We start from the raw sequence: 23,258 nt of genomic DNA on the forward strand, positions 1-23,258 counted from the left end.
ACCAGTGAGCGGTCATTTTAAATGTGGTAACTGTTCAGTGTGTCGCTTGACAAAGAATGTGAAAACTGTGAACTAAAAGGTCTCATTTGGCACCTAAAAGCCTTCACTAATTGCAATACACCATGGGCAATTTATGCTATCATTTGCCCATGCAAGCTAATATATATTGGGAAGACAAAGAGACCGGTAAAGCAGAGAATCTGCGAACATCGGTCATGTGTTAAGAACCTAGTACCTGACAAACCTTTAGTTGCTCACTTCGCAAAAGCAAAACACACCATTGAAGATATTGAATGGTACATCATCCAAACGGTGCCAGCACATCCCCGAGGAGGGGACCGTGATCGCAGGTTAAGACAGCTTGAGCAGAAATTGATTTATAATCTGGACACTGTTCAATCTGGACTTAACATTGGAATCGAATGGAGTCTTTTTTTACACAAGTCAGTCACTATCATCTTCGTATATGCCTCAGGCTTAACACATGTGAATTTACTACTACATGTTAAGCAAAGAAAAATATACACATTCAGCATATGTCTGAATACTTTCGCTTTAACAGCTTCAATTGCTATATGGAAATGTTGCGATATGTTTGCAACAGTTAATTTAATCGTCCATTTGAACAAAAGATACATAGATGCCAGTCAGCCTTTCACCATCTATTCAGTAAATATTTTCACATATTGGTAAATTATAACAAACTACGGATGGCAATTAAGTCGCCCTTTGCTTCGTGCCTTGAACAAACTGTTTGTCTCAATATGGCAGACATTATAGATCAATTTCTCTGCATGCCAGCCTTTGTTTGGTTGGTTGCGCCCGCCATTTTTTATTCCAAGATGGCAGACGCCCTTAACCATTTTTCATGCACAACGCGGGTCAACTATCTCAACACGCGAGTGCGCCGACACTCGGCAGTCACCGGACGGGACTCCAGCCAAGCACTAACATCGTTCAAGAGTGAGCGCGCACGAAGGTATTTACACTGTAAACTTTGATACACAGCCCTTTTTTACAACTATGGGCTGTTATACCTCTGAATTTACATTAACAGATCAGGCGACCACCATATTCCAACACGATGGGACAGGACACGTAAAACCGCGCCTGTGGTCCACTGAAGCTGAATACAAGCACATTTTGCTCGGTTTGAAAGGTATGCCTTCACTTAAAAAACAACACGGATAAAATGTACTCTAGATGATAGCTAGATGCAGTTTTAGAAAGCAGTTGTGCCACTTGAGACAATCGATATTTTGTTCAAATCTAAGATGTTTTCTCTGCCCCTCTGTTGAGGTTTTCCATATGATAAATAGAGAATGTATAGATAAATCAACATTCTGTATACAATGAATTAACTCAAAAAATTGGACCATTGAATTTCGTCCACATGCATATCTAATTCAAGGCCACACACGTCAACCAAGCTATTAAAAGGTTAGTGGAACCAGTTGCTTGTGCACACCAATAGAGATACTACACTCCTGTTGTACTTTTATGCCGTTACCAATACGGCCGTTTTCGTTTTGGTTTTTAGATTGCCATTTGTGAAGGGAATCAACCAATGAACCATTTTTGACATTCAATTTTGAACATTTGCATATAAAGTCCTGGAGACGTGTCCAGCACACGCCTGATAGCATCTTTAAAAACCAGCTACAGAGCATGTTCTTTTGTCTAATTTCCGATAAGGACCCAGAAACACACTCTCTGGTGTCGATGGAGTCAAGGACAAACAAATTGTTTTCCGAGGTTTCATTTAACAACAAGAGGTTCACCTCACACTTTTACTAACCTCACATCACCAGTACACGATGATTGTGTTAAATTGAAAAAAATTGTTTTTGGTTGAAAATACCGATTTCCATTATATGTTTTTTATGTGAAGTTATGTACAAACAAAATGCATTTTTGTCTCTTTAATATAAATCTTATTGAGTGTTTTCTATAAATTAAAAGATGTATATCTCTATTACTTCTGCCGTAATAATTCAACCGACATGAAAGGTAGCAGTTTGCAACCAGTCACACCTAGTACGTGTGTAGGCGGGTAGCTGTTTTTGTGGCATTTTCTTCACCCATAATTCCATAACATACACATTGCCATGATTGAAGATCTAATCGCACCAAGGAAAGGTAGATAATCACAATCTGCCTTTCCCAGGCGTGATTTTGCCTTCACTGCCCACTGTTTTCCATGGCCGCCGTCATCTGAAAAGGGACAGGAGATGTGGTCACGCTGAGAATTCCCAGGGTGCAAACAGCTTTCACACCGCAGCTGGGGGGGGTGGGGGGGGCGGACATGGCATTTAACGGCATGCCGCCCAAGCTGGGGCCCTCGCTTCACTTGGCCCTACCAAAGCTCGGGCTGGCAGGTGTTGAGATGAAAGATTATTCAGGCAGCTTAGGTAAGGCAGCGCTTAATGTTTATTTAGTTACATTAAACAGGTACATAGGTTGACATGGCAAATGTAGGAGCAGTGAGGAAGCCACTGGCTCCCACCACCCAACCTACATGGTTTCCAACTGCCCAGGGTGGAACACTCACACGAGACAACATTCCACACATGACATCAATCAAGCTCTGTAAACACTCAGGTAGTCAACATTCAGCTTCAGTCATAACACTTCCTTCCCTTGACAACCAAAACACAACAACATACCTCACCATCTCTCCATCAAACACAAAACCTAACCTGCCCACCTCCAAACACAACGACAACACAAACCACACATACTCCAACTAACTAAACTCACACAAGACAAAACTAAGAGCAGACACCAAATATCAGGGCGTAACTAACTGACCAGTGGCTCACCTGCACCAACCAAAACCACATTCACCAACCACCACAACAAAACCAATCACCTTACATTCATGGCTGCCACCCATGAATCTTGAGGCTGCCACCCTTAAGCACAAACCTGCCTGAGCGCCAACCAAAACCACACTGTTCCTTCTAAAAAACAAAACTCCCTTTTACCGCTTGCTGCCACCGAGTGGTCATAGGGCTACCACCCCTAAGCACAACTGCCCAATACGGAGCACTGACACACAAGTTGGACCCACAAACAGAATGTGACTAACAATCCATCAGCTTCCACACAAAGTATGTCCATCACTCCTCAATAAAACCCACAACCACAGAATCAAAACAGCAGACAAATCAGACAGATGGACTCGCAAAGCAACACAAAATGGCTATCTGCACCACATCAACTCCCCCAGCGTGCCCCAAGGCAGCAACAACTAAACAACTCTCCAAATATGCAGATCTGATAGCCAGACAAACCTACACCCAGCAAAACCAAACAACACTCCAAACAGCAGTGGTAGAATGTTGAGCACCACAACTCAACACAATTATACTAATGGCCAACAGCAAAAACGTGGGAAACCACATTCTGCTGCCAGAAAATGATTGAAGACAAGGAACACGTTACTTACCTGTAACTGTTGATCTCCAGCATGGGTCTGGCATAGATTCACATGCTCATGAATATTTCCCGTCAGACTGGGAATCCTCGGTAAAGAAAAATATCAGTTTCATTTCTGAACTATCTTTCTCCTAACAACCAATCACTGAGTTCTGGGTCATACTGCACCCAACCAATGACTGCCCTCTACCTAAGCCCCACTGGCAGCCATCTTCAGTGGGGTAGCACGTAAAGTGGCAGTAGGACTAAGCAGTGCCGCAGATGGGTAGGTGGGAGGGTTTGCATGTGAATCCATGCCAAACCCACGCTGGAGAACAACAGTTATAGGTTAGTACCTTGTTTCTTCTCCAGCATGGGGTCTGGCATGGATTCACATGCTCATGAATAAAGAATACATAGCAGTACACACATGCACAACCACGGGAGCTGGCAAGGCTCAATATAAGCATCTCTTACCTCCTCCCCAGGCTCACTTTCAAGCGAACAGGTTGTGCAGCACTGCTTGGCCGACTCTGGACTCCTCCCTGAAATCCCTGTCGACGCATCTTGTGAAGGTGTGTGTCAACCTCCACGTAGCAGCCCTGCAGATGTCCAGCAGGGGCACACCAGAGAGGAAGGTCATAGTAGCAGCGATCGCTCTGGTCGAATGTGCTCTCGGACAGCCAGGCAACGGTCGGTTTGCCAACCGGTGACAAGGGGTGATGCAGCCGGAGAGCCACCTGGAAATGGAAGCCTTGTAGAGGGCCTTCCCATGGTTCACAAGGCCAAAATTCACAAATAGTTGCGACATCTTCCGGAAACTCTGCGTGCGGTCCACAAAGAACTTCAGCACTCTAGCTACATCTAGCGAGTGCAAAGTCCTTTCAGCCGACGACGAAAAACACAGTTCACACCAAGGGCTCGTTTAGATGAAAGTCCTACGGCACCTCGGGCATGAAGGAGGGGTGTGTCCTGAGCACCACCCTCGTGTCGTGAAAAGTCAAGTAAGGTGGCTTACAAGACAGGGCCTGAATCTCACTCACCCGTTGTGCAGAGAAGATGGCCACGAGGAACACCATCTTCCACGACAAGAACTTCAGTGGAACTGTCTGCATAGGTTCGAATGAAGGGCCCGCGAGCCTAGTCAGCACCACATTGTGTTCCCACACCGGGGCTGGAGACTTCACCGGCAGGAACGAACAGAACAGTCCTTTGACAAACTCCTTAAGGGAATGGTTCGCCCAAAAATGTTTATTTCAAAAATAGATAGGCAACATAAAAAAAAAGATTGGCGTTTTTTTTTCCAAAGTCCCTTAAAATTGAGCAATTCAAGCTCAAAAATTGAAAAAGCAAGCACATGGGCGCATCCATTTTGTGAAATGGCTGCCCGCCTGTGCTGGCTTTTGCGGCACTAATGAAGGAAAAGCCAGCCAGCTGTAGTAAACAAAAGCTACCACTGGGTGGCTTTTCCTTCATTGATGCTGGGACTCTGAGGACGCGGACCGGAGACTACAGGCAGAAAATCTGCAGCTGCATCTCGGTAAGTGCTATTTATTTTATTTTTTTTAAATAAGCACTAGCTGCGGTTTTTTTTCTAAGTTTTCCGGACTGGAGGAGCCCGGAAAACTTAGAAATAAAACCGCAGCTTTAAAAACATATTTATGTTTGCGGTTGCTTTTGAAGCGACCGCAAACATATACAACGTTATTGTGTTTGAAAATGCTGCAATTTTTCTTTCTAAGTTTCTCAGGCCCCTGCGAGCCTGAGAAAGTTAGAAAGAAAAACCGCAGCGTTTTGAAACACAACCGCGTTGTGTTTCTGCCTAAATCTGCTTTCCCATTTGGGGCTTTAGGGCTCCCCACGGGGATCCCTAGAGCCCCAAATGGGAAAGCAGATTTAGGCAGAAACACTGCAGCATTTAGCATTTCCCATTTGGGGCTCTCGGGCCCCCCCGTGGGGAGCGTGAAAGCCCCAAATGGGAAATCAGATTTAGGCAGAAACACTGCGGCATGTAAACACAACCGCGTTGTGTTTCTGCCTGCCTTGGCTTTCACTTTGGGTCTCCGGTGCTCCCATGGGGGAGCACCGGAGACCCAAAGTGATAGCCACGGCAGGCAGAAACACAACGCGGTTGTGTTTGAAAATGCGGCAGTTTTTCTTTGAGTTTCTCAGGCTCCTCCGAGCCGGAGGAGCCTGAGAAACTTATAAAGAAAAACTGCAGCATTTTCAAACACAACCGCGTTGTCTTTCTGCCTGCCGTGGCTATCACTTTGGGTCTCCGGTGCTCCCCCATGGGAGCACCGGAGACCCAAAGTGAAAGCCAAGGCAGGCAGAAACACAACACGGTTGTGTTTACATGCCGCAGTGTTTCTGCCTAAATCTGATGTACATATGACAGGCCCAATGAACCCCCCTCGTCCCCTCCCTTGCTCCCCCACCCAATACATACCCACCCCCTAACCGCGTAATCAAACCTGAACAACACCGTCAGAGGGTTCTGGGGGAGCAATTCCTCAGTCACTTCAGCAATCCAACCACTGACCCAATACGCCTGTACTTTTGGGCAGTGACACCACATGTGGCCCCTCGATCCAGTCTGGCCGCACCCCCTTGGACACATGGGGGACACTCCCGTGAACATTTTTGATAACTTCACGGAGTCTCTGTGCCACCCCTGCAAGATCTTGAAGTTGTGTTCCATGTCTGCTGTGAATGAATATCCATGGAATGCTATTTTAAATATCCGTGACCAGGCGTCGTCCGAGATCACCTCCTGCCAGGTCATTCCAAAATGTGCGGAAACCCCGTCTCTCCACTTAATTAACAGTGTTCAGGATCTTGTACATCCCTGACACCGTTCCCTTCCTAGAGGTCGCTGTGTCAAGTAGTTTCTCAAAGGGGGTTAGCTGTCTCTTCAGGTTTTGACCCCATGATTGGTCGCAAAGAATGCCCTTCAGGCAGAGATATTCGAATATGGAGAGGGACCCCTGCCCAATAGCGTCCCTCAGATCCTCGTATGGTAGGAATTCCCCCTCCCGGAACAACTGCCTCGGCCATTCCAGTCCCGAGTCGGACCAGGCCTGTGCCTTGCAGAACCCCCTACTACCCAAATTGAGGGGGTGTCCCCAGAGTGAGGGCATCGGAGATGGCCACAACATTAAATGAGCTGTCTGGGGGCCCTCCTTCCAGATTGCCCAAAGAACTCCCAGGGTGGGGTGGGTTTTAAGTCTGTTCGGGATGAACCTGTGCGGGGCCCAGAGGAGGTCTCAAACTTTAAGAGGGTGGGCATCCATATCCTCCAAGCAGGACCAGTAGGTGCCCATCCCTTCCCTCATGTGCTCCAGGAGGACGCGCAGTTGGGCGGCGCGGAAATAAAGTTGGAAGTCTGGTAAGCCAAACCCTCCCTCTTCTCTCGGTAGGGTCAGGACCGCCTTCGCCATCCTCGGGGTCCTGCCCTGCCAAATAAACTCACGGACCGCATTCTGTAGAGTCCTAAAGGTTTGGTCAGGGACGCTGATTGGGAGGGAGGTGACGAGATACAGCAGTCGCTACAGCACATTCATCTTTACTGCCGTCATGCGGCCGTACCAGGACAGAATCATTGAACCCCACCTCCTGAGGTCCGCGACAATTCCTACTAAAACGGGGTCATAATTGGTCGGGGCAAGTTTTGATAGATCCCTGGTGAGGAGGACGCCCATCAGTGACCTTTCCCACTGCTATCCCGTTAAGTATGCCCACGGAGTCTAAGCCCAGGTCCCGTGTTCTCATGGGGAGCAGAACTGATTTAGACGCGTTAATCTTCAGCCCAGAGAAGCGTCTGAATGAGCCAACCAGAGACTCTGTCCCACCAGAGACAGGAGGGGGTCGGGGGTAGATGGGGTCCACCAGGTAAGCCAAGATGTCGTCCGCGAACAGGGAAAGCTTAAATTCCACTTCGCCCCTCACTACCCCTTTGATATCCGGGTGTGATCTAACTGCTATGGCCAGGGGTTCCATTGTAAGGACATATATCAGGGGGGACAGCGGGCATCCCTGTCTTGTGCCCAGTGAAAGGGGGGGAAGGGATATGATAACCTGCCATTCACTTTTACCCTTGCCATCGGAGCTCTATATAGTGCAGCCACCCATCCCCTGATATGTGCACCAAAACCCATTTTCTGGAGTTCCATGTATCTCCACTCAACCCTATCAAATGCCTTTTCCGAGTCCAGGGAGAGGACACTTGTGTCGAGGTCCGACTCCTGGGGGTGGTGGAACAAGTCTATGGTTTTACAGATGTTGTCCGAGCCCAGTCTTCCCCTTATAAACCCCACCTGGTCTCTGTGGATCAGTTTCGGTAGTATCCCCTCCATCCACCTCCCGATTACCCTGGCTAGGATCTTAACATCAATGTTCAACAGGGACATTGGGCGGTGGGAGGAGCACTCAGTGGGGTCCTTTCCTTCCTTGGGCAACACAACAATTATGGCCTCCATCATGGAGTCCGGGAGGGTCCCCCCCCTCTAGTACTGCGTTGAAGACCCTCACTAAGTGCAGGGCTAGGGTCCAGTGAAACATATTATAAAAGTAGACTGTGAAGCCATCCTCGCCCGGGGAAGTGCCCACCTTGATCCCGCTGATTGCGTGTTCCACCTCATCCTCGGTTACCAGGCCCTCCAACCCCTCTGCCATCTCCCCAGTCAGGGCCGGTATTTGTATTGAGTTCAGGAACCCTTACATCTCCGCGTCACCCCCGTTATATTCTGAGGAGCATAGTTTTTCATAGCGGAAGGCCTCTCCTATGTGGGGAGTTTCGTGGCCTATTGACCCCTCTTCGTTCTTTACTGCTTTCACCATTCTGCTTCTCTGTACCTCCCTCAGTTTCCAGGCCAGGATCCTATCAGCCCTATCCCTCTTTTCGTAGTACTTTTGCTTAACCATTTGGAGACTCCGTTCCGTTTTGTGCAGGAGGAGATCTTTTAACTGGAGCCTAGTCGGCCAGAGTGGTGAGCGGATCTCGATCCAAGGGAACTGCTGGGGGACCCCCCGGCTGGAGTGGAGCTATTGTCTCTCTCAGGGATTTCTCCTGGGCATCCCTTACTCTTATTTTGGGCACCCATTTTGATAAGGAGTCCCCTTAGGGTTGCCTTGAAGGCATCCCATAGAGTGTGCGGACCTACCTCCCCATTGTCATTAAACTCGAAGAATTCCGTTATGGCGTCTAGCACCTCCTGAGCGTGGACCTCATCCTTCAACAAGGAGTCGTTGCATTTCCATCGTCCCCTACGGTCGCTTAGCCAGCCCCTTGCAATGGTGGTTCGGACCATGTCGTGGTCCGACCAGGGGACGGGGTCGACCTTGTGGCCAGTGACGAATGGGTGTAGGGTCTCGTCCACCAAGATGTATTCTATTATGGAAAAAAAATGAGTGGATGGCTGAATAATATGTGAAGGAGGGGGCTCCCGTCCTGGGAGTCGGGACCGTGTCCACCAGACCTAGTCCCGAGTTAACCCTTTGGAAGGTCCGAGCCATGGTCTCATCTGTTTCCCTGGATGACTGAGGACCAACGCGTTTACTGTCCTGGGTTGGGTCCAGGACCAAGTTGAAATCTCCCCCCACCACCAGCATACCCCGGACAAAAAGCTTAAGTTTCTCCCCCACCTCCACCCAGAATTGGACTTGACCTTCGTTTGGACCGTATACTACCGCTAGGGTAAGTGGGGCGCCCTCCAGGGACCCTCGTACCAACAAGTAGCGGCCCTCAGGATCTTTCAATATGTCCTCTTTTTCTAAACCAACATTCCTCACCCCTCTTTTTGCCCTTATGGGATGAAAAAAAAAACCTCCCCTATTCCTCCGCCCTGCATCTTGGGCTCTTTCCCCCGTGCCCAGTGAGTTTCTTGTAAGAGAAGGTCAAGGTTAGCCCTCCTAAATTCCCTACAGACCAGCGACCTCTTTGTGGGGTGTTTAGGCCCCGTACGTTGAGGGAACCCACTCCCAGGGCCGGCGGACTCTAGGATCGCTTCTCTCCCTGTCGACATACTCTCACCACCCTTTCCTGCGTGCTCCCTTGGTTTTAATTTGTGCTCCCCCATTCCTCCCTCCACGCCCCCCTGGGTGGACCTGAAACTTTTCCCCAACTGCCCCCCAATCCCTGTCCGGAACTGAACAACCCCAACTGTCGTGTGTCCCCCCACCCTCCCCGGCGTCCAGCCAATTAGTTCTGCCATCGCTGGCTTTGGCCGAACCACCAGCCTGCCCACCTCGGCCAGGCCATCCGTGTAAAGCTCCCTGGCCCTTGCTGTTCGTGGGGGCGCTGTGAGTAGTTGAACATCCGAGATACCATTACACCATTTTGTAGCCTGACGGGTTGCCCCCGTCCTCAGTCGTTCCGCTCTCCGTCTTTCGCTGGTGATGGTGTATTCATTTTTCTGAATTTCCTTGCACCAGTTTTCCTTCTCCTGTCTCCCGATGGGCCAGGGCCACTTGGTCTGCCCGTCTCTGGGCCCGATGGGCCCCTCCGGGTGTTCGAGACCGCTACGTAGTCCTGGATGGCTCCCCTTATGTCGTCTTCTGTAATCAGAGTTGACCGTTGACCCATATATTCGAAGGTCAGGGAGAAGGGGTAGCCCCATCTGTATCGCACCCCTTTCTCCTTAAGCAGTTGCATTAGGGGGCGACACATTCTGCATTTGGCCAATGTGTAGGCCAAGAGATCCTGGTATATTGAGATCTGAGCGTTATTGTAAGTGATCTCCCGGGCTTGTCTTTTCCGAGTAATAGTGGAACCGGACCAAGATCGACCGGGGGCCCCCCGCTCTGCCCCCCCCCTGTGCACCCTACCAAATGTGAGCTCCGTCGTCATCTCTTCCGCAAACAGGAGGGTGATGATGTCTCACCATGCGGGTGATGTCTCTCTCCGTTTCTCCTTCCGATTCCGGGGCCCTGAAGATCCTGAGGTTGTTCCTCCGTTCCCCGTTTTCAAAGTCGTCCATCTGCCTGGCCCGCTCTTCGTTCTTCTTCTCCAGGGCCGCTAGCCTCATGTCTATTTGTATTTCTTGGGACGCAGATGAGGATTGGTTGGTCTCCACCTGTAGTAGTCCGTCCTTGACCTTGTCCACCCTCTGTCAATTTTCTCGAATTTCTGGGCAATGTCAGAGCGCATGTCCCTGATCTCCTGCAGGATCGAGGCGAAACCCTTTTCCATTGCTGCTGTGGAGGGTGCCGGGGCCTACGGCTGGGCCATTTAGCTAACGAGGGTCGTACCTTTGATGCTACTCACGGCCTCCTGGAAGCGAAATTCCTGCAATTTTTTCCGCCAGTTTATCTGGTCACCCCTAGTCCCCCACCGTCGAGACCACTGTGGCCCCTCATGAGGCAGCTGGTGATTTTCCTCCTGGGGTGCCCCGGGGGGGGCAGCGAAAGAGGGGAGGGGGGGGACCGGGTCTCTCCCCACCCGCCCCTAGTGTGAGACTGCTGCCGCGGGGGGTATCGGTGTTGGGCGGGCACATGCCCCGCCGTCGCCGAACGGGGGCCTCACACCCTATCCAGTTTCGCCGTGGCAGTCGGGGGTTCTTGACGGAGCAGGCAACTTAATCCGTCCGGCCAGGCCCAGAGGGCGTCTGCAGGCAGACACACGCCCCACCAATGCCGGGTGGGGGCCTCGCACCCAGGCATCCCCCCGGGGTTGTCGGGGCCTCCTCAGTGTCTCCTGTGGGGGAGGGAATGGTCCAGTCTGGCCGAGGTCGCTGGCCTCACCGGCTCTCTCCTTGGTCAAAGGGCCGGACTATTCCACCTCGCCGTCCTCACCTAGCGCCTGCGGATCCCTCCACGACCGAGGTCGGCATGTTCGCGCTCCCTCCACTCGCTCTTCTGATGGGAGCGGCACCTCTGATTATGCGCCGGGGTGCTGGGCCTACTGTGATACTCCCGGCCCGCCTTGACTTTTTCAGGATGTCCAGAGCCCAGCTACGACCCGTCCCAATGAGTGGGGGGGGCTCCACTGCTCCAGTACCCCAAACCCCCACCTCCCGATGGCCTCGGGGTAGAGTGTTCTGGCCAGGGCAGGGGGATGGGGGGCAAGGCCTCTCTTCGCGCTCCGGGTCTGTGCGCTCGGTCCGCGCCTCCTCGCGGCCTTGGTGAAATGCCTCAGTTCCCCTGGAGCCACGGCCGCCTAGGCCTCGTTTCCCTTTCTCCTCTCGTGTGATCGGGGCCCGTTCTCAGACTCCACGGGGTTCCCGGGGGTCGCTCTTACGAGCCTAGGGTGCCCGGGGGGCAGGGGGGGGTCGCAACGCCGAGCCGCCACGTTGATTTCGCCTGCAGGGGTTCGGGGGGGCTCAATCCTCCGATATGTGCAAGCATCGGTGGGAGCTGTACACTCAGGCAGCCATTGCCTCCCGCTAGATGAACTCAGTCTTCTGTGCACAGCACCAAACAGCGAACCTCTTGCATTTATATCTGTAGCATTTTAGAGTAGACTATGCTCTGGCCTTGGCAAACACCTCCTTGCAGTCCGCTGCGAGATCGTAGCCCCCAACTGCAGGAGCCAGGCCTTCAGGTTCAGCAATCCTGTGTCGTGGTGCAGAATTGCACATCCTTCCCAGGCAAGAAGATCTGCGCCCACTGGAAGCTTGACTGGAGGGGATGCTGACAAGGTCTGGGTACCAGATCTGCCTCGACCACGCCGGTGTGATGAGGAAACGCATACAGAAACTGAGAATACGTCACGCATGCTCCCCAGCTGGGGAAACCTGCTGGCGAACTTCTGGCACTTGGTGTTCGTCGCTGTCGCAAACAGATCGATCTGGGGACTGCCCCATCTGCGGAACAGATGGTTCACTTGATCCTGCTGAAGTTCCCAGTCGTGGCACGACTGTACCTCCCTTCCATAGTTCCTGAGCCTCTTTGGAGAGCGATGGGGATCTGGTGCCCCCTGCTTCCTGATGTAAAACATTGTGGTGGTATTGTCCATGAAGACCCACACCAACTTTGCCCAAGGACTTGAGGGCCCAAAACACTTGAAGCTGCAGCACGTTGATGTGCAACAAGTTCTCCTCCGGCAGTCACAGGCCTCTGGCGTGAAGACTTCTGGTGTGAGCTCCCCATCCTGCCAGGGAGGCGTCTGTCGTGACCGTCTCCTAGTGTGGTGGGGGTCTGGAAATCCGCACCTCCGGACAGGTGAGAGCGCACTCCCCACCACCTTATTGCTCGACAGACACCCTCGTCGAGTGTCCTGGAAGCTTCCTGACACTTGTATCCAACGGTCATTGAGGAACTCCTTAAATGGACGCATCCGTAGCCTGCAGAGTCGGATGGGATTGATGCATGATGGTCTTGATGGTCCTCACTGTGGCAATCTTCAGCCGTTGCACCTTGCCCAAGATGGCCGCTATCCTTTCTTCCAATGGTGACACCAGGCACGACACCGTGTGGAGTCGGGATCCCAGAAACAGCGCATCCTGAGATGGAGTCAAGCAGGACTTTGCATAGTTCACCAAGAACCCAGATCCGTCCGTAGGTGGATAGTCATTGCTGTGTGGTCAACGGCGATGTCAACTGTTCCGGATGAGCCAGTCGTCCAAGTAAGGGTAGACGTGAATCCCATGTAATCTCAGATGCACCGCCACCAGAGCCAGGCAATTTGTGACGACTTCAGTACGAAGGGAAGGGCCTTGAATTGGTAATGCTTCCCCTGGACAGCGAAGCGCAGAAACTTGCGGTGTCCCTTGTGGATTGGAATGTGAAAGTATTAATCCTCCAAGTCCAGCGACAAGTCTGCCTCTTAGAGCTGTCCGAGTACATGCTGAAGAGTGACCATGTGGAACTTCTGGGATTTGACATATTTGTTCAGTCGTCGGATTTCGGGGATGGGCCTTCAGCCCCCAGTCTTATTTTTCAAGAGGAAGTACCTGGAGTACACTCAGGAGCCCCAGAGCCTCTTTGGGACAAGCTCTATCGTGCCTTTTTTGAGCATGGCCCGCACCTCCAGAAGCAGCTGAGGGATGTGGTTTTCCAGGCGGGCCACAGGTGGTATTCGGGGACACTGCAGTTGAAATTCCAGGGCGTGTCCGTGGGCGAGAGCGCCAAGCACCTAACGGTCGGTGTCGATGGTCTGGGGTGCACGGGTGGTGGCCCGACGCCAAGGCCGGTTCAATCCTGCTTGGATGTCGAAGGGCCGCCCTGAGGTCCCCGTCGACGATGACGTCCTCCTCCGAAAGCTTTGGAACGGCCCCTGTTAGTCTCCTGGGCCGAGGAACAGGAGGGCTGGCGGTAGAAAGAAGATCTCCCGCCGAAACCTTTGGAAGATTCTTGGGACTTGCCTCCTGATGGCTGAAAGGACGGCCGCCACTCAAGTGTGCCCAGGGCACGTGCTGTCTCGGCCTCAGCCTTGATGCCCTGTAGAGACACATCTACAGCCTTCCCGAAGTGGTTGTCTCCGTCATAGGGCATGTCCAAAACCCTCATCTGAACATCCTGACAAAAGTTGGTGGCCTTGAGCCAGCCACGACAAAGGCAAGCGCTGTTGCTCATCTGGCAGAACCCTGCGTCTGCGATGTCTGTGGCCACCGTGAAGACGTGGTCTGACACCAACTCGCCTTCCTGGAGAATCTCCAACGCTTCCGACCTCTTGTCATCGGGGAGGAAGTCCAGGATGGGAGCGATCTTCAACCATAGCTCGCGGTCGTAGCACGCAACAATGGCGAGGGCTTTGGTGGCCTTGATGGTAGTGGCCGCAGAGTAGATAACCTGTCGTCCCCTGGCATCTAATTTCTTCCCCTCGCTGTTCCGGAGGGGTGGACACTGCCGAGGAAGAAGCACAGGATGACTTCTTGGCTGCTGCCGATACCACAGAGTCTGGCGACAGTAGGGCTCGCAAGCATGTGGGCGCAGAGTCAGGCACCCTGTACTTCTCAAGGCGATCCCTCTTCGCTGGGGCCGTAGAAGGGTTCTTCATGAGGGACAACCCCTAGTCCCAAATGTCATCCAGAAGTGGGACCGAGAGGTTGGTCCTTCTGTTCGCCTCTCGGCGCTGTTATAAGAAACCTTCCTTCTCCTCTGGAGCGAGCTGGAAGAGCTCTGAAGCTCTGGAAATCATCGAGTGAAATGAGCCGATCTCGTCCGGTCGGGAAGATCTGGGGGGAGGGGGTTCAGGGGATCGGGGGGAGGGGCGACGGGAGGTCCCCTATCCCACAGTCGTCGTCAGCAAGGAGGTGGAGGGTGTTTCTTCCTCTTCTTGGCCGGTGGTTCCTCCGTCACCAAAGGGTCGGCCATCGCCGCAGGCAGGACCGCCGGCGCGATAGTCATCCTTGTCTGTATCTCAGAGACCAGAGTATGCAGTGCAGAGAGAATGTTCACCGAGAGGTCTCTAGGAGGTAGTTGAGGCGGGGGTGGCAGCTGAGGTGGAGGCGGAATAGGCAGATGGGGCACCGGCAGGGCGCCAAGGCCCTCATCACCTTACTGCTCTTGCTAGATGGTATCCTCTGCTTCGTCTCCTTCGTAGGCGTGCTCGTCATAGGGCCCGTTTGCTACGTTTTCCTCCTCCTGGATGGTTTGAAGGTAGACAAGCTCCACCTCAGAGGTGAAATCCGTACCCTGGAGGGCCTCGGTGCCCCCCCCTTCTTAGCTTCCAGCGGGGGACGGTCCTTGGGAGATGACAAGCATCTTCTCCGGGGTTGTTTCTATGGGCGGAACGCAGCCTCCCTCCTGGGAGGAAAGGATACCCTCGCCTTCGGATTTGCTTGCTGCAGAGCCATCTCAGCAGCCTTCGAAAGAGACACCACCACCTTGATGGAAGGCTGGGCCTTCGCCGGGTGTATTTGGGCCTTCACGGTCAGGACCGGTCAGGATCGGTCCCTTGGCCTTGGGTGTCCCAGATGCCTAGTCCTGCTAGACCTTCTGCTTAGGGTGGGGGTGGGGTGGGGGGGGGGGGAAGGGGTGGGGTGGGGGGAGGAAGGGTCCGCACACCGATCCCCCTTGGCCTTCTCCGGCAGGGCGGTTGAGCTTGCCCAGATGGTCCCACTTCCTCTTGGCCGATGATCCTGAACCCCGACTGGTGACTGAAGTCACTGAGATGACGGACGCACCCTGACCGTCGGGGAGCCCGGTGCAACGGGCAGTGGACTTGTGGTGCTTAGCCTTCTGTTAGACCCCCGCGGGGGGGTGCCCTCAAAGGTTTTAGAAGCCCGCTCAGCTCCTGGGACCCCACCCATAGCAGAGGCCTTGGCCTGTAGCCACTCTTTCGGTCAGCTATGCCGATCCTTCAGCGTGCGACGGGCCATCTCCTGGCAAAATGTACAATCTTCCTCCTTGTGCGCCGGGTACAGGCAGTAAAGGCACTGTGAATGCCTGTTGTCCGAGAAGACATTGCGTAAACCGCAGTCGGAGCAAAACTTGAAAAGCGGGGTTTAATCCTTCTCCTCAGACATGGTCCACGCGGAATAGGCCTGAAGAATCTTCTTGAATCCTCCACGAAGAAACTCAACAAAATCCACCCTTGTGGGGGGGGGGGGGCTCTGAAGAATCCAAAAAGCGTGTCCCCATTAATCAGAAGGTTGATCAATGGAGCACAAGGCTCAAATGACTGAAAAATAGAGTAAACTCTTCCAAAAAGCACAAAAACGCAGTAAAAGCTTGAGAGGTAAACACGAGGACTCCCAACACTTGAACGTGTGGTAAAAATATGAAGATGTCTGCCAGAGGAGGGGCTTAGGTAGAGGGCAGTCATTGGCTGGCGGCAGTATGACCCAGAGCTCAGTGATTGGTTGTTAGGAGAAAGAAAGTTCAGAAATGAAACAAACTGATTTTTTCTTTACCGATTATTCCCAGCCTGACGACAGGGAATGTTCATGAACATGTGAATCCATGCCAGACCCCATGCTGGAGAATCAATATTACAAAACAAATGTTACGCAAAACAGACCTCCATCAAATTAATCCAGGATGATTCCGAAAACAAACAAACAAATACGATACAAATCCTAGGTGGGGTACTGGCACACAACCACTGGATCCCTAACACATCCTCACAAATCCACACAAACCCCACCTACAGAAGCTCAACTGCTGAGAAGGCCTATATCGAATGGTTAACTCCACCACTTGATGCCGGAACCAGAGCCATTCTTGACCACCCCACCACTGATCACGAAAGCACACAAACACCCGTAGCTGCATGCACACTATGCATCACCACAAACTCTGCACCACAAACTCACACCATCCAAGGAAGCGCTGTTGTGGCTCTACACTGGATACAAACATTCACTGAGTGTAAAACCATAACACATCGTCATACGGGAACCACACAGTGTGAGCAGGGCCCTACCCACACCTTGTCTATAATACATGTACATGACTGAACACCATCCACTACCCATGGCAATATCTCTCCCCATTATTCATAACAGAAAAGCATAATAAACATGCTGTTCTAAAAGTCCATGTGGATATTATCCCCACCTAAACATTAAATAGTGTTAACTCTAGCATGCACCAACACAACAAATCCATTTAGTTGTAAACATCAAATCTAAAGAGTCCATGTTTCTTACTTGCAGAATGCAACCGAAACATCCTACAAATCCTCAAAACGTTAAACTAGTATGTCAAACAGCATCTCCCATAGACCCATTAAGCAAGAAACCCATGTTGCAAAGTGCAACTTAGACTACCATCCACACAAGCGCAATATCCTAGAAATGCAGGTCGCTGGCGAGTACCCTTCCACAGCTGCAAATCATCCAAACGTTTAGGACCCACACTCTGACAATACATGCCTTCTTATGCACATAGCATGCAATATCACCTTAAACGTTTAATTGTTAATCACAGAATGCAACCTCAACCTGAAATCCCTCAAAAGGGTGTTATACTAAGATTGCCGAAATGAAACACTAATGCTTCAACTATTTGCCACTGGTTCGATCAGCCATACCAGAACACAACATCTTCAATTGTAAGCTTAAAGCATTACCATTTTGTATTCACTATTTCAACAATAAATTACCGTGTTGTGTCATGACACTTTTTTCAATAACATTCTTCAGTTGCACACAACACATAGTAGAGTAAATGAGGGATGAGCGGCCACCGCTTGTTTCAACTTTTCTTTGATATTAGTTCCGAAAATGAAAAAAAAAAATAATCCTTGAATCTGGTCTTACTGGTGCGGTGCAACCCACTGTAGTGTACCACTGTGTAGGGCACAAACCGTGACTGAAGAAGAAGAAAGAAAAAAAAGTTTTTTTTAAAAAGAGACCTACGCTAGTTAGCCGTTTTTGCATTTTCTTGAAATTGCCTCGTTAAGTAAAGACTTGAAGCTCTTATAATTTTTCAAATGGTGAAGTTTAATCTTCAAGTATGGTACTGTTTCGCAAGGTATTGCCCATATTTAATTCAAGCAAACATGTGACTGATTGGCCAATGCATTTCGGATATATAATCCTTCGTCAGGGCCTAGTGTAATCCCCGTTTTCTACTGCATACCACATTCACCAGTAACACCCGTTACATTGCAAAAGGTCATAATATTAACATAATAGTGTACCCACGTGGGAGGACACACAACATGTAAAGAAACAAAAACACATCAGTCCATTGATCTTTTTCAATCATTTACACTTGAGACACTGTTCATTTATGTGTTGCTGTGCAACAAAAACGTGATATATTCATCAGATTGCTGCTACATGCAGGATTTGCTTGCTATTTTCGTGCTTGTTCTACCTACGTGCGGACCTTGCACCATAATTCTCTCCACCGTCACCCTTTGTGTTGCTTACAACTTGTAGTCAATAATTATTGTATTTTGAAATGCTTATTGTGTTTTCAACACACAGTAAACAGTCGGCAGAGGGACCATAAATCCCCTGTACGAGCTGAACATTCCTTAAACGCCGACTACGTCTGAGAAGCCCACTTCGCGCTTTTAATAACGGCTTCTCAGAGAAACAGCAAAGTGAATCACTGTGGAGGAAAGAAACGTTAAATCCCGATTGTTAACTTCATGTCCGCCCCCAGATGGGGCTGGCAAGCTACATTACAGACACACCTGTAACTCTTACAACAGTGACTTGACGACAATAAGAGAAACATATGAAGCCTTTGTGATCCTTTGGTGCCACCTTGCTGTTATTTAGGTGAAGTACTATTTCTACATAACCTTTTGATTATAAAAAAACATCATTTCGAAAAGTCTGTATGGACTTGAAACTCGTTTGAGTATCATCTTTATTGTTTTGTAGAAAATATATGAATCTTGATGCTTCTTAAGAAATGTCCCGAAACGCATAGAGCGCCTTGTTTTTTTATTGTTTACGCACTTATTTACAATTTCTGAAATATAACTTTTTAGAGTCAAAAACAGAAACACGAATTTTCGCATTGCGCACTATTTTCACGACTAGATGTCTCTTAACGCCACAGTTTAACAACCTATTCTCTTTCAAAATGGACCGATTTTCCAGTATAGAACATGTGCAAGAGAACAAAGGACAGTTTCCTCACTTGATTCACATTGGTAACTTTTGTGCCAGTTTCATTTTTCTCCCTTGCACCCGATACCTGCATTTTTATTAATTAAATTGGTTGACCTTTTCATTAAGAATAGGTGTACACCCCAAAGAATTACATTCGTGAACCGTCATTTATGCGTGGGGGAGAGTGACAAGTATATACACCTTGAAATGTTACCCCTCATGGCCGACATCATTTTTCCGCATTTAAGAGTAATTCTGAATCATGTAATGCATCACCTGGTTTAAGCGGGGCGTGTGCAGATTTTTTGTGGCTGCATTATCCGCGTTTTTCTTTTGGAGCTGCAGCTTCTGGCTTTCACGAAGTTCTCTTCCTTTCTCCCGACTAGCGGTGCAATACAGTAGTCATTTGATTGGACTGCAACGCCAATTGCAGTGGCACATTCTTTCCTGTAGAGAAGTGCTGCTCACTGTAGCATTAGGCACCCTGGGGTGGTTTATGCTAATTGGAAGGTGTTGAAACAATGAGATGTGAGCAATTTTGACAGGTGGTTCGACAAGATTTTTCCTCACGAGGCTGTTAATGGCGAGGAGGCCAACGGTTCTCTTACAATGGTCCAGGACCAGCGGCTTTTTTAAAGTCCTTAACTCCTGGGTCGACATTTTTTAGCTATGAGAATGGATCCCCGGAACATCCAAGTGTGGGTATTTGTGTATGGCCCACTGAGAATCAGGATGCCCCTTCAAGAGGGAGAATGCTCCAGTAACGAATGGGTGGGTTTGAGCACTTGCACAGAATGACAGGTGAGACTGACTGTTGGTTCAAATTTCCAAGATTGCATTTGATGAGAATAGGTGTTAGTTAGGGTTGTTTACGCTAGGTCTTGCGTGCAGTACTCACCCGTGAAGCCAGTAGAGCTTTGCCATTTGTTGACATGCCATATTTAATAATATAGGCGACTTACTTTAATCGACGTGAAGTACTTTATTTTAATAGATTTGAGTACTCTGGAAATGGCCAGGCAGTGTTTGGATATTAGAAATGAAATCAACGGGAATATAGCTGGCTGATCACTCAGAGTGCTCCCAAGGTGTTTTCTTGATGTAATAGAGGGAAATATGTTCAAGTGCTGACTCATGAGAGCACCATAGGTGCTAAGAGAAAGATATTGACATTCATATCATCTGCACTATCGAGCTCTAGGGGCCTGTATCTTCAACAAGGTATGGTGCCCTGGCCCATCATGCCTCAAAGTACTACCATCAAATTGGTGGGTAATGCTATTCACATTCTACGCATTGCAAGAAAAACTGAAAAGGGTATTTTGCAGTGATCCCCAAGAGAACATACTTGATAAATGAAAAGGGATTATGCTTACCTCAAAGGGGTGCTTCCGCATCCCAATTCCACGCTGCTGTACCTCAGGGCATGCGCCAACTCCAGGGGGACACTTCGGTCACTGAGAAGCACACAGTGGCGGACGGTGAAGACCACCTTTCGCACCTCACACCAGGCATCCAGAAAAGCACGGAAGTCCTGCCAGCTGGGGAATTCGGTCCTCCCCAGCCGGTCCTCCATTGGCCACACAGAGGCCGAGATGGTCCTATTTCACACCTGCAAATGCACGAGAATAACAAAGATGAAACTACAGTAAAGGGATGGCGGCCCTACTCTACGGACCACTTTGATGGCTACTAGTGCAACCACCCTTACTGTACTCGTTCGTTCTCACAGTTTAATGTCTCCAATTACATGCAGCAGCGCAAAAAAAGAACACTTCGTTGGAAAGGGATGACCAGGTCCTTTGTGTTCATGCTTCTTCCCAAGTAATACAGCATATAATTAGCTCAGGTGGCAAGCGGCACAAACATTACACTAGTGCCTTCAAATTCCACTGGAGTGCCACACACACACAACATATTGCATACATGAAACTAAGTTCTATTTAGTTTCTTGTTTTACTTACAACTAATCCCTTTTGACCGAGCTACTGCTCCTAAGCGCTGCCAATGAATGCCAACATTGCCCCAGCCCTCGCCCCTGTGTAAAGAGTTTCTGCAAAATAGTGGATCAAAAGAATTCACAGTCTAATTCACTGCAACAGATTGACCTGCGCGCTGCTGGATGCACCACCAGCGATGTTGGCAATTACATTTTATCTGCAGTTGGGGGATACAGTTCAACAAATATTTCCAACAATCCTTCATACCTTTTCAACTCACTGCCAACATTTGCATCCGTCAGAAAAAAATGTAATTTATTCAAGGTGTTTGTGTTTCAACATTTCCATTTACTTTTGACCACTGAAAGAAGTTTGTGCAGCCACATAAAAAAAAAAAAACAAATAAAAACAAAGCCCACAAACTGCCATTTTTCTGCTCCCCTTTCCAACTCCTTGCTTTACAACGTAGTGGACGTGCCATACAATATTCATTATTGATGCCCACAGGTATTGGTAGCTCACCAGCGCTTGGCTTTAAGTATCGGAAACCGAACTCGATGTAAAGATTTAGTGAATAATAATTCCTAAAGCCTACTTGACAAAACCATGAAATTCTTCACTTTGCTCTTGCAAACGAGTTTAGCATGCTGGCAGAACACTATGAGCCGCTGCTGTAGCCTGGTCTCACTCATAGCAGCATTGCATAGCATAGCAGATCTGGATTCCGAACATCGAGAGGCACGGAAACACTTTTTCTGAACACCTGTGCAGAACTGCCTGCATCCCTGTCCTCATCCTTCTTGATCTCCCCTCTGCCTTTGACACGGGCAACCATTCCATCCTCATACAAACCCTTGGTATCTCGGAACGGGCACTGGACTGGCTGACATCCCTCCTAACGGACCGCTCTTCCCAAGGCATCCTGGGCACCTTCTCTCTTACTTCTCCACAATGCGGTTCCCCCAGGGTTCAATCCTCTCCCCCTGGCTCTTTAACATCTACCTTGCACACCTCATCTCCTCCAACTTCGTGTTATGCAGATGAGACAACTCTTTTTCAAACTTCCTGCTGACCCTCTTGCACCTTCAATCACCCGTGACTGCCGATCTGCCATCCAGTCCCTGTGCACCTCCAACGATCTCTGCCTCATTGCCTGCAAAACTGAGATCCTTCCAATTGGGACCCCTGCTCCCTCCTCCTTTCCTTCACTGGCCTTACTCATTGGGCTCTCCCCATGCCCCTTCTGAAGCCAGAAACCTTGGAGACATCTTCAACTCCTCGCTCTCCTTCCTCCCTCACACTCAGGACATTGCCAAGAAGTCCCACTTTCAGCTCTTCCTTGTCAAATGAATTCTCCCTTTTCTCACTTTCCCGAGCCCTGGTTCAGTCTATTCTTGACTATTGCAATAGCCTCCTCCTGAATCTACTTTCTACCACTCTGCGACCCTGCCAGCTAACCCAGAACAGGGCAGCGCACCTCTCCCGCCCTAAAAAAAGTCTTCACTGGCTCCCAGTTGCTGCACAGATTAAATTCAAATCCCTCTGCTTCACCCACAAGACTGTCTGGTCCTGGGGACCTCACTATCTCCAGCTTTATCTTACTAAATACTCTCCCTCCAGACCACTTCACTCCTCTGGCACCAACTGTGTGTGTAGAGCATTTCACAGAAAAAGGAGGGTAGGTGGTTGATCGCTTTCTTCAGCTGGCTCCCTCCTATGGAACAGTCTCGTCCTCTCTCTGCGCCTTGAGAAGGACTGTCTTAAATTCCAGAAGCTCCTCAAGACTTTCCCCTTTACCTCCTCTGCTAATCCCACAGTTGCTGTGATTGTGTCCATGGTCCGTATGCATCCTCTGGGGCTTTGACCTTCCACACCCTATCGCCTCAGCTCCTGTTTACCCTCAGCACTTAAATTGGCATACCCTCCACCCTGGAGGTTCTCACAACTAACATGGCTCGAGGCCATGTAGCACTCAACATTCCAAGCAAGTCATCAGTGGCTCACCCGTGAGCTCGGACTCCCCAGCACTTACCTCATCTGCCCTCTTCCTTGCTGCACTTGCACGTTCTGAATACTCACATGGCATAGTAGGTTTATTCTTTTTCCCCCCCCTCCTCTGCTTTAAATATTGTCTTTTTAATGCGTTTCACTACCTTGTTCCCTCCCCACGCCCTGTGGGCGCTTTGAAACAGTAATTTACTTACTGTATAAGCGCTTAACAAGCAAACAAATAAATTGCTGTAAACTATGCTGCAGATGATCAAGTACAGAGGTGCATTTACTCCATTCTGTGCAGCGCACATGCACCATCATCGGCTAGATTAAACTTCGAGGTAGGCAATGCTGTTCTGAGGCACTATGTTACGCTCACCTGGTATCCACGGGGACGCCACCCAGCTGTGGGTACTCTGGTACCCTTCTCAGCCGCTCCCAGGTATAA

The 23,258-nt window shown here is 49.9% G+C and overlaps 2 protein-coding genes across 3 annotated transcripts in view; one reads left to right on the forward strand and one right to left on the reverse strand.

The window, feature by feature from the left end:
- Positions 1 to 23,258, reverse strand: part of LOC138526876 (uncharacterized) — a 1,504,711-nt gene that overhangs the window by 1,428,230 nt on the left and 53,223 nt on the right. For both annotated transcript variants that reach the window (XM_069637661.1, XM_069637652.1), the window contains exon 2: positions 20,255 to 20,490. In XM_069637661.1, coding sequence (XP_069493762.1) covers positions 20,255 to 20,454 — 200 coding nt within the window. In that variant the 5' untranslated portion in view covers positions 20,455 to 20,490. The remainder of the gene's footprint in view (positions 1 to 20,254; positions 20,491 to 23,258) is intronic.
- The window catches only part of LOC138526886 (uncharacterized protein ZSWIM9-like), a 1,119,771-nt gene that overhangs the window by 598,847 nt on the left and 497,666 nt on the right, over positions 1 to 23,258 (forward strand). The gene's annotated exons all lie outside the window — the stretch shown is intronic.

This window comes from Ambystoma mexicanum, chromosome 1q (genome assembly GCF_040938575.1).
Source record: "Ambystoma mexicanum isolate Mex_15411 chromosome 1q, UKY_AmexF1_1, whole genome shotgun sequence".
NCBI classification, from domain to species: domain Eukaryota; kingdom Metazoa; phylum Chordata; class Amphibia; order Caudata; family Ambystomatidae; genus Ambystoma; species Ambystoma mexicanum.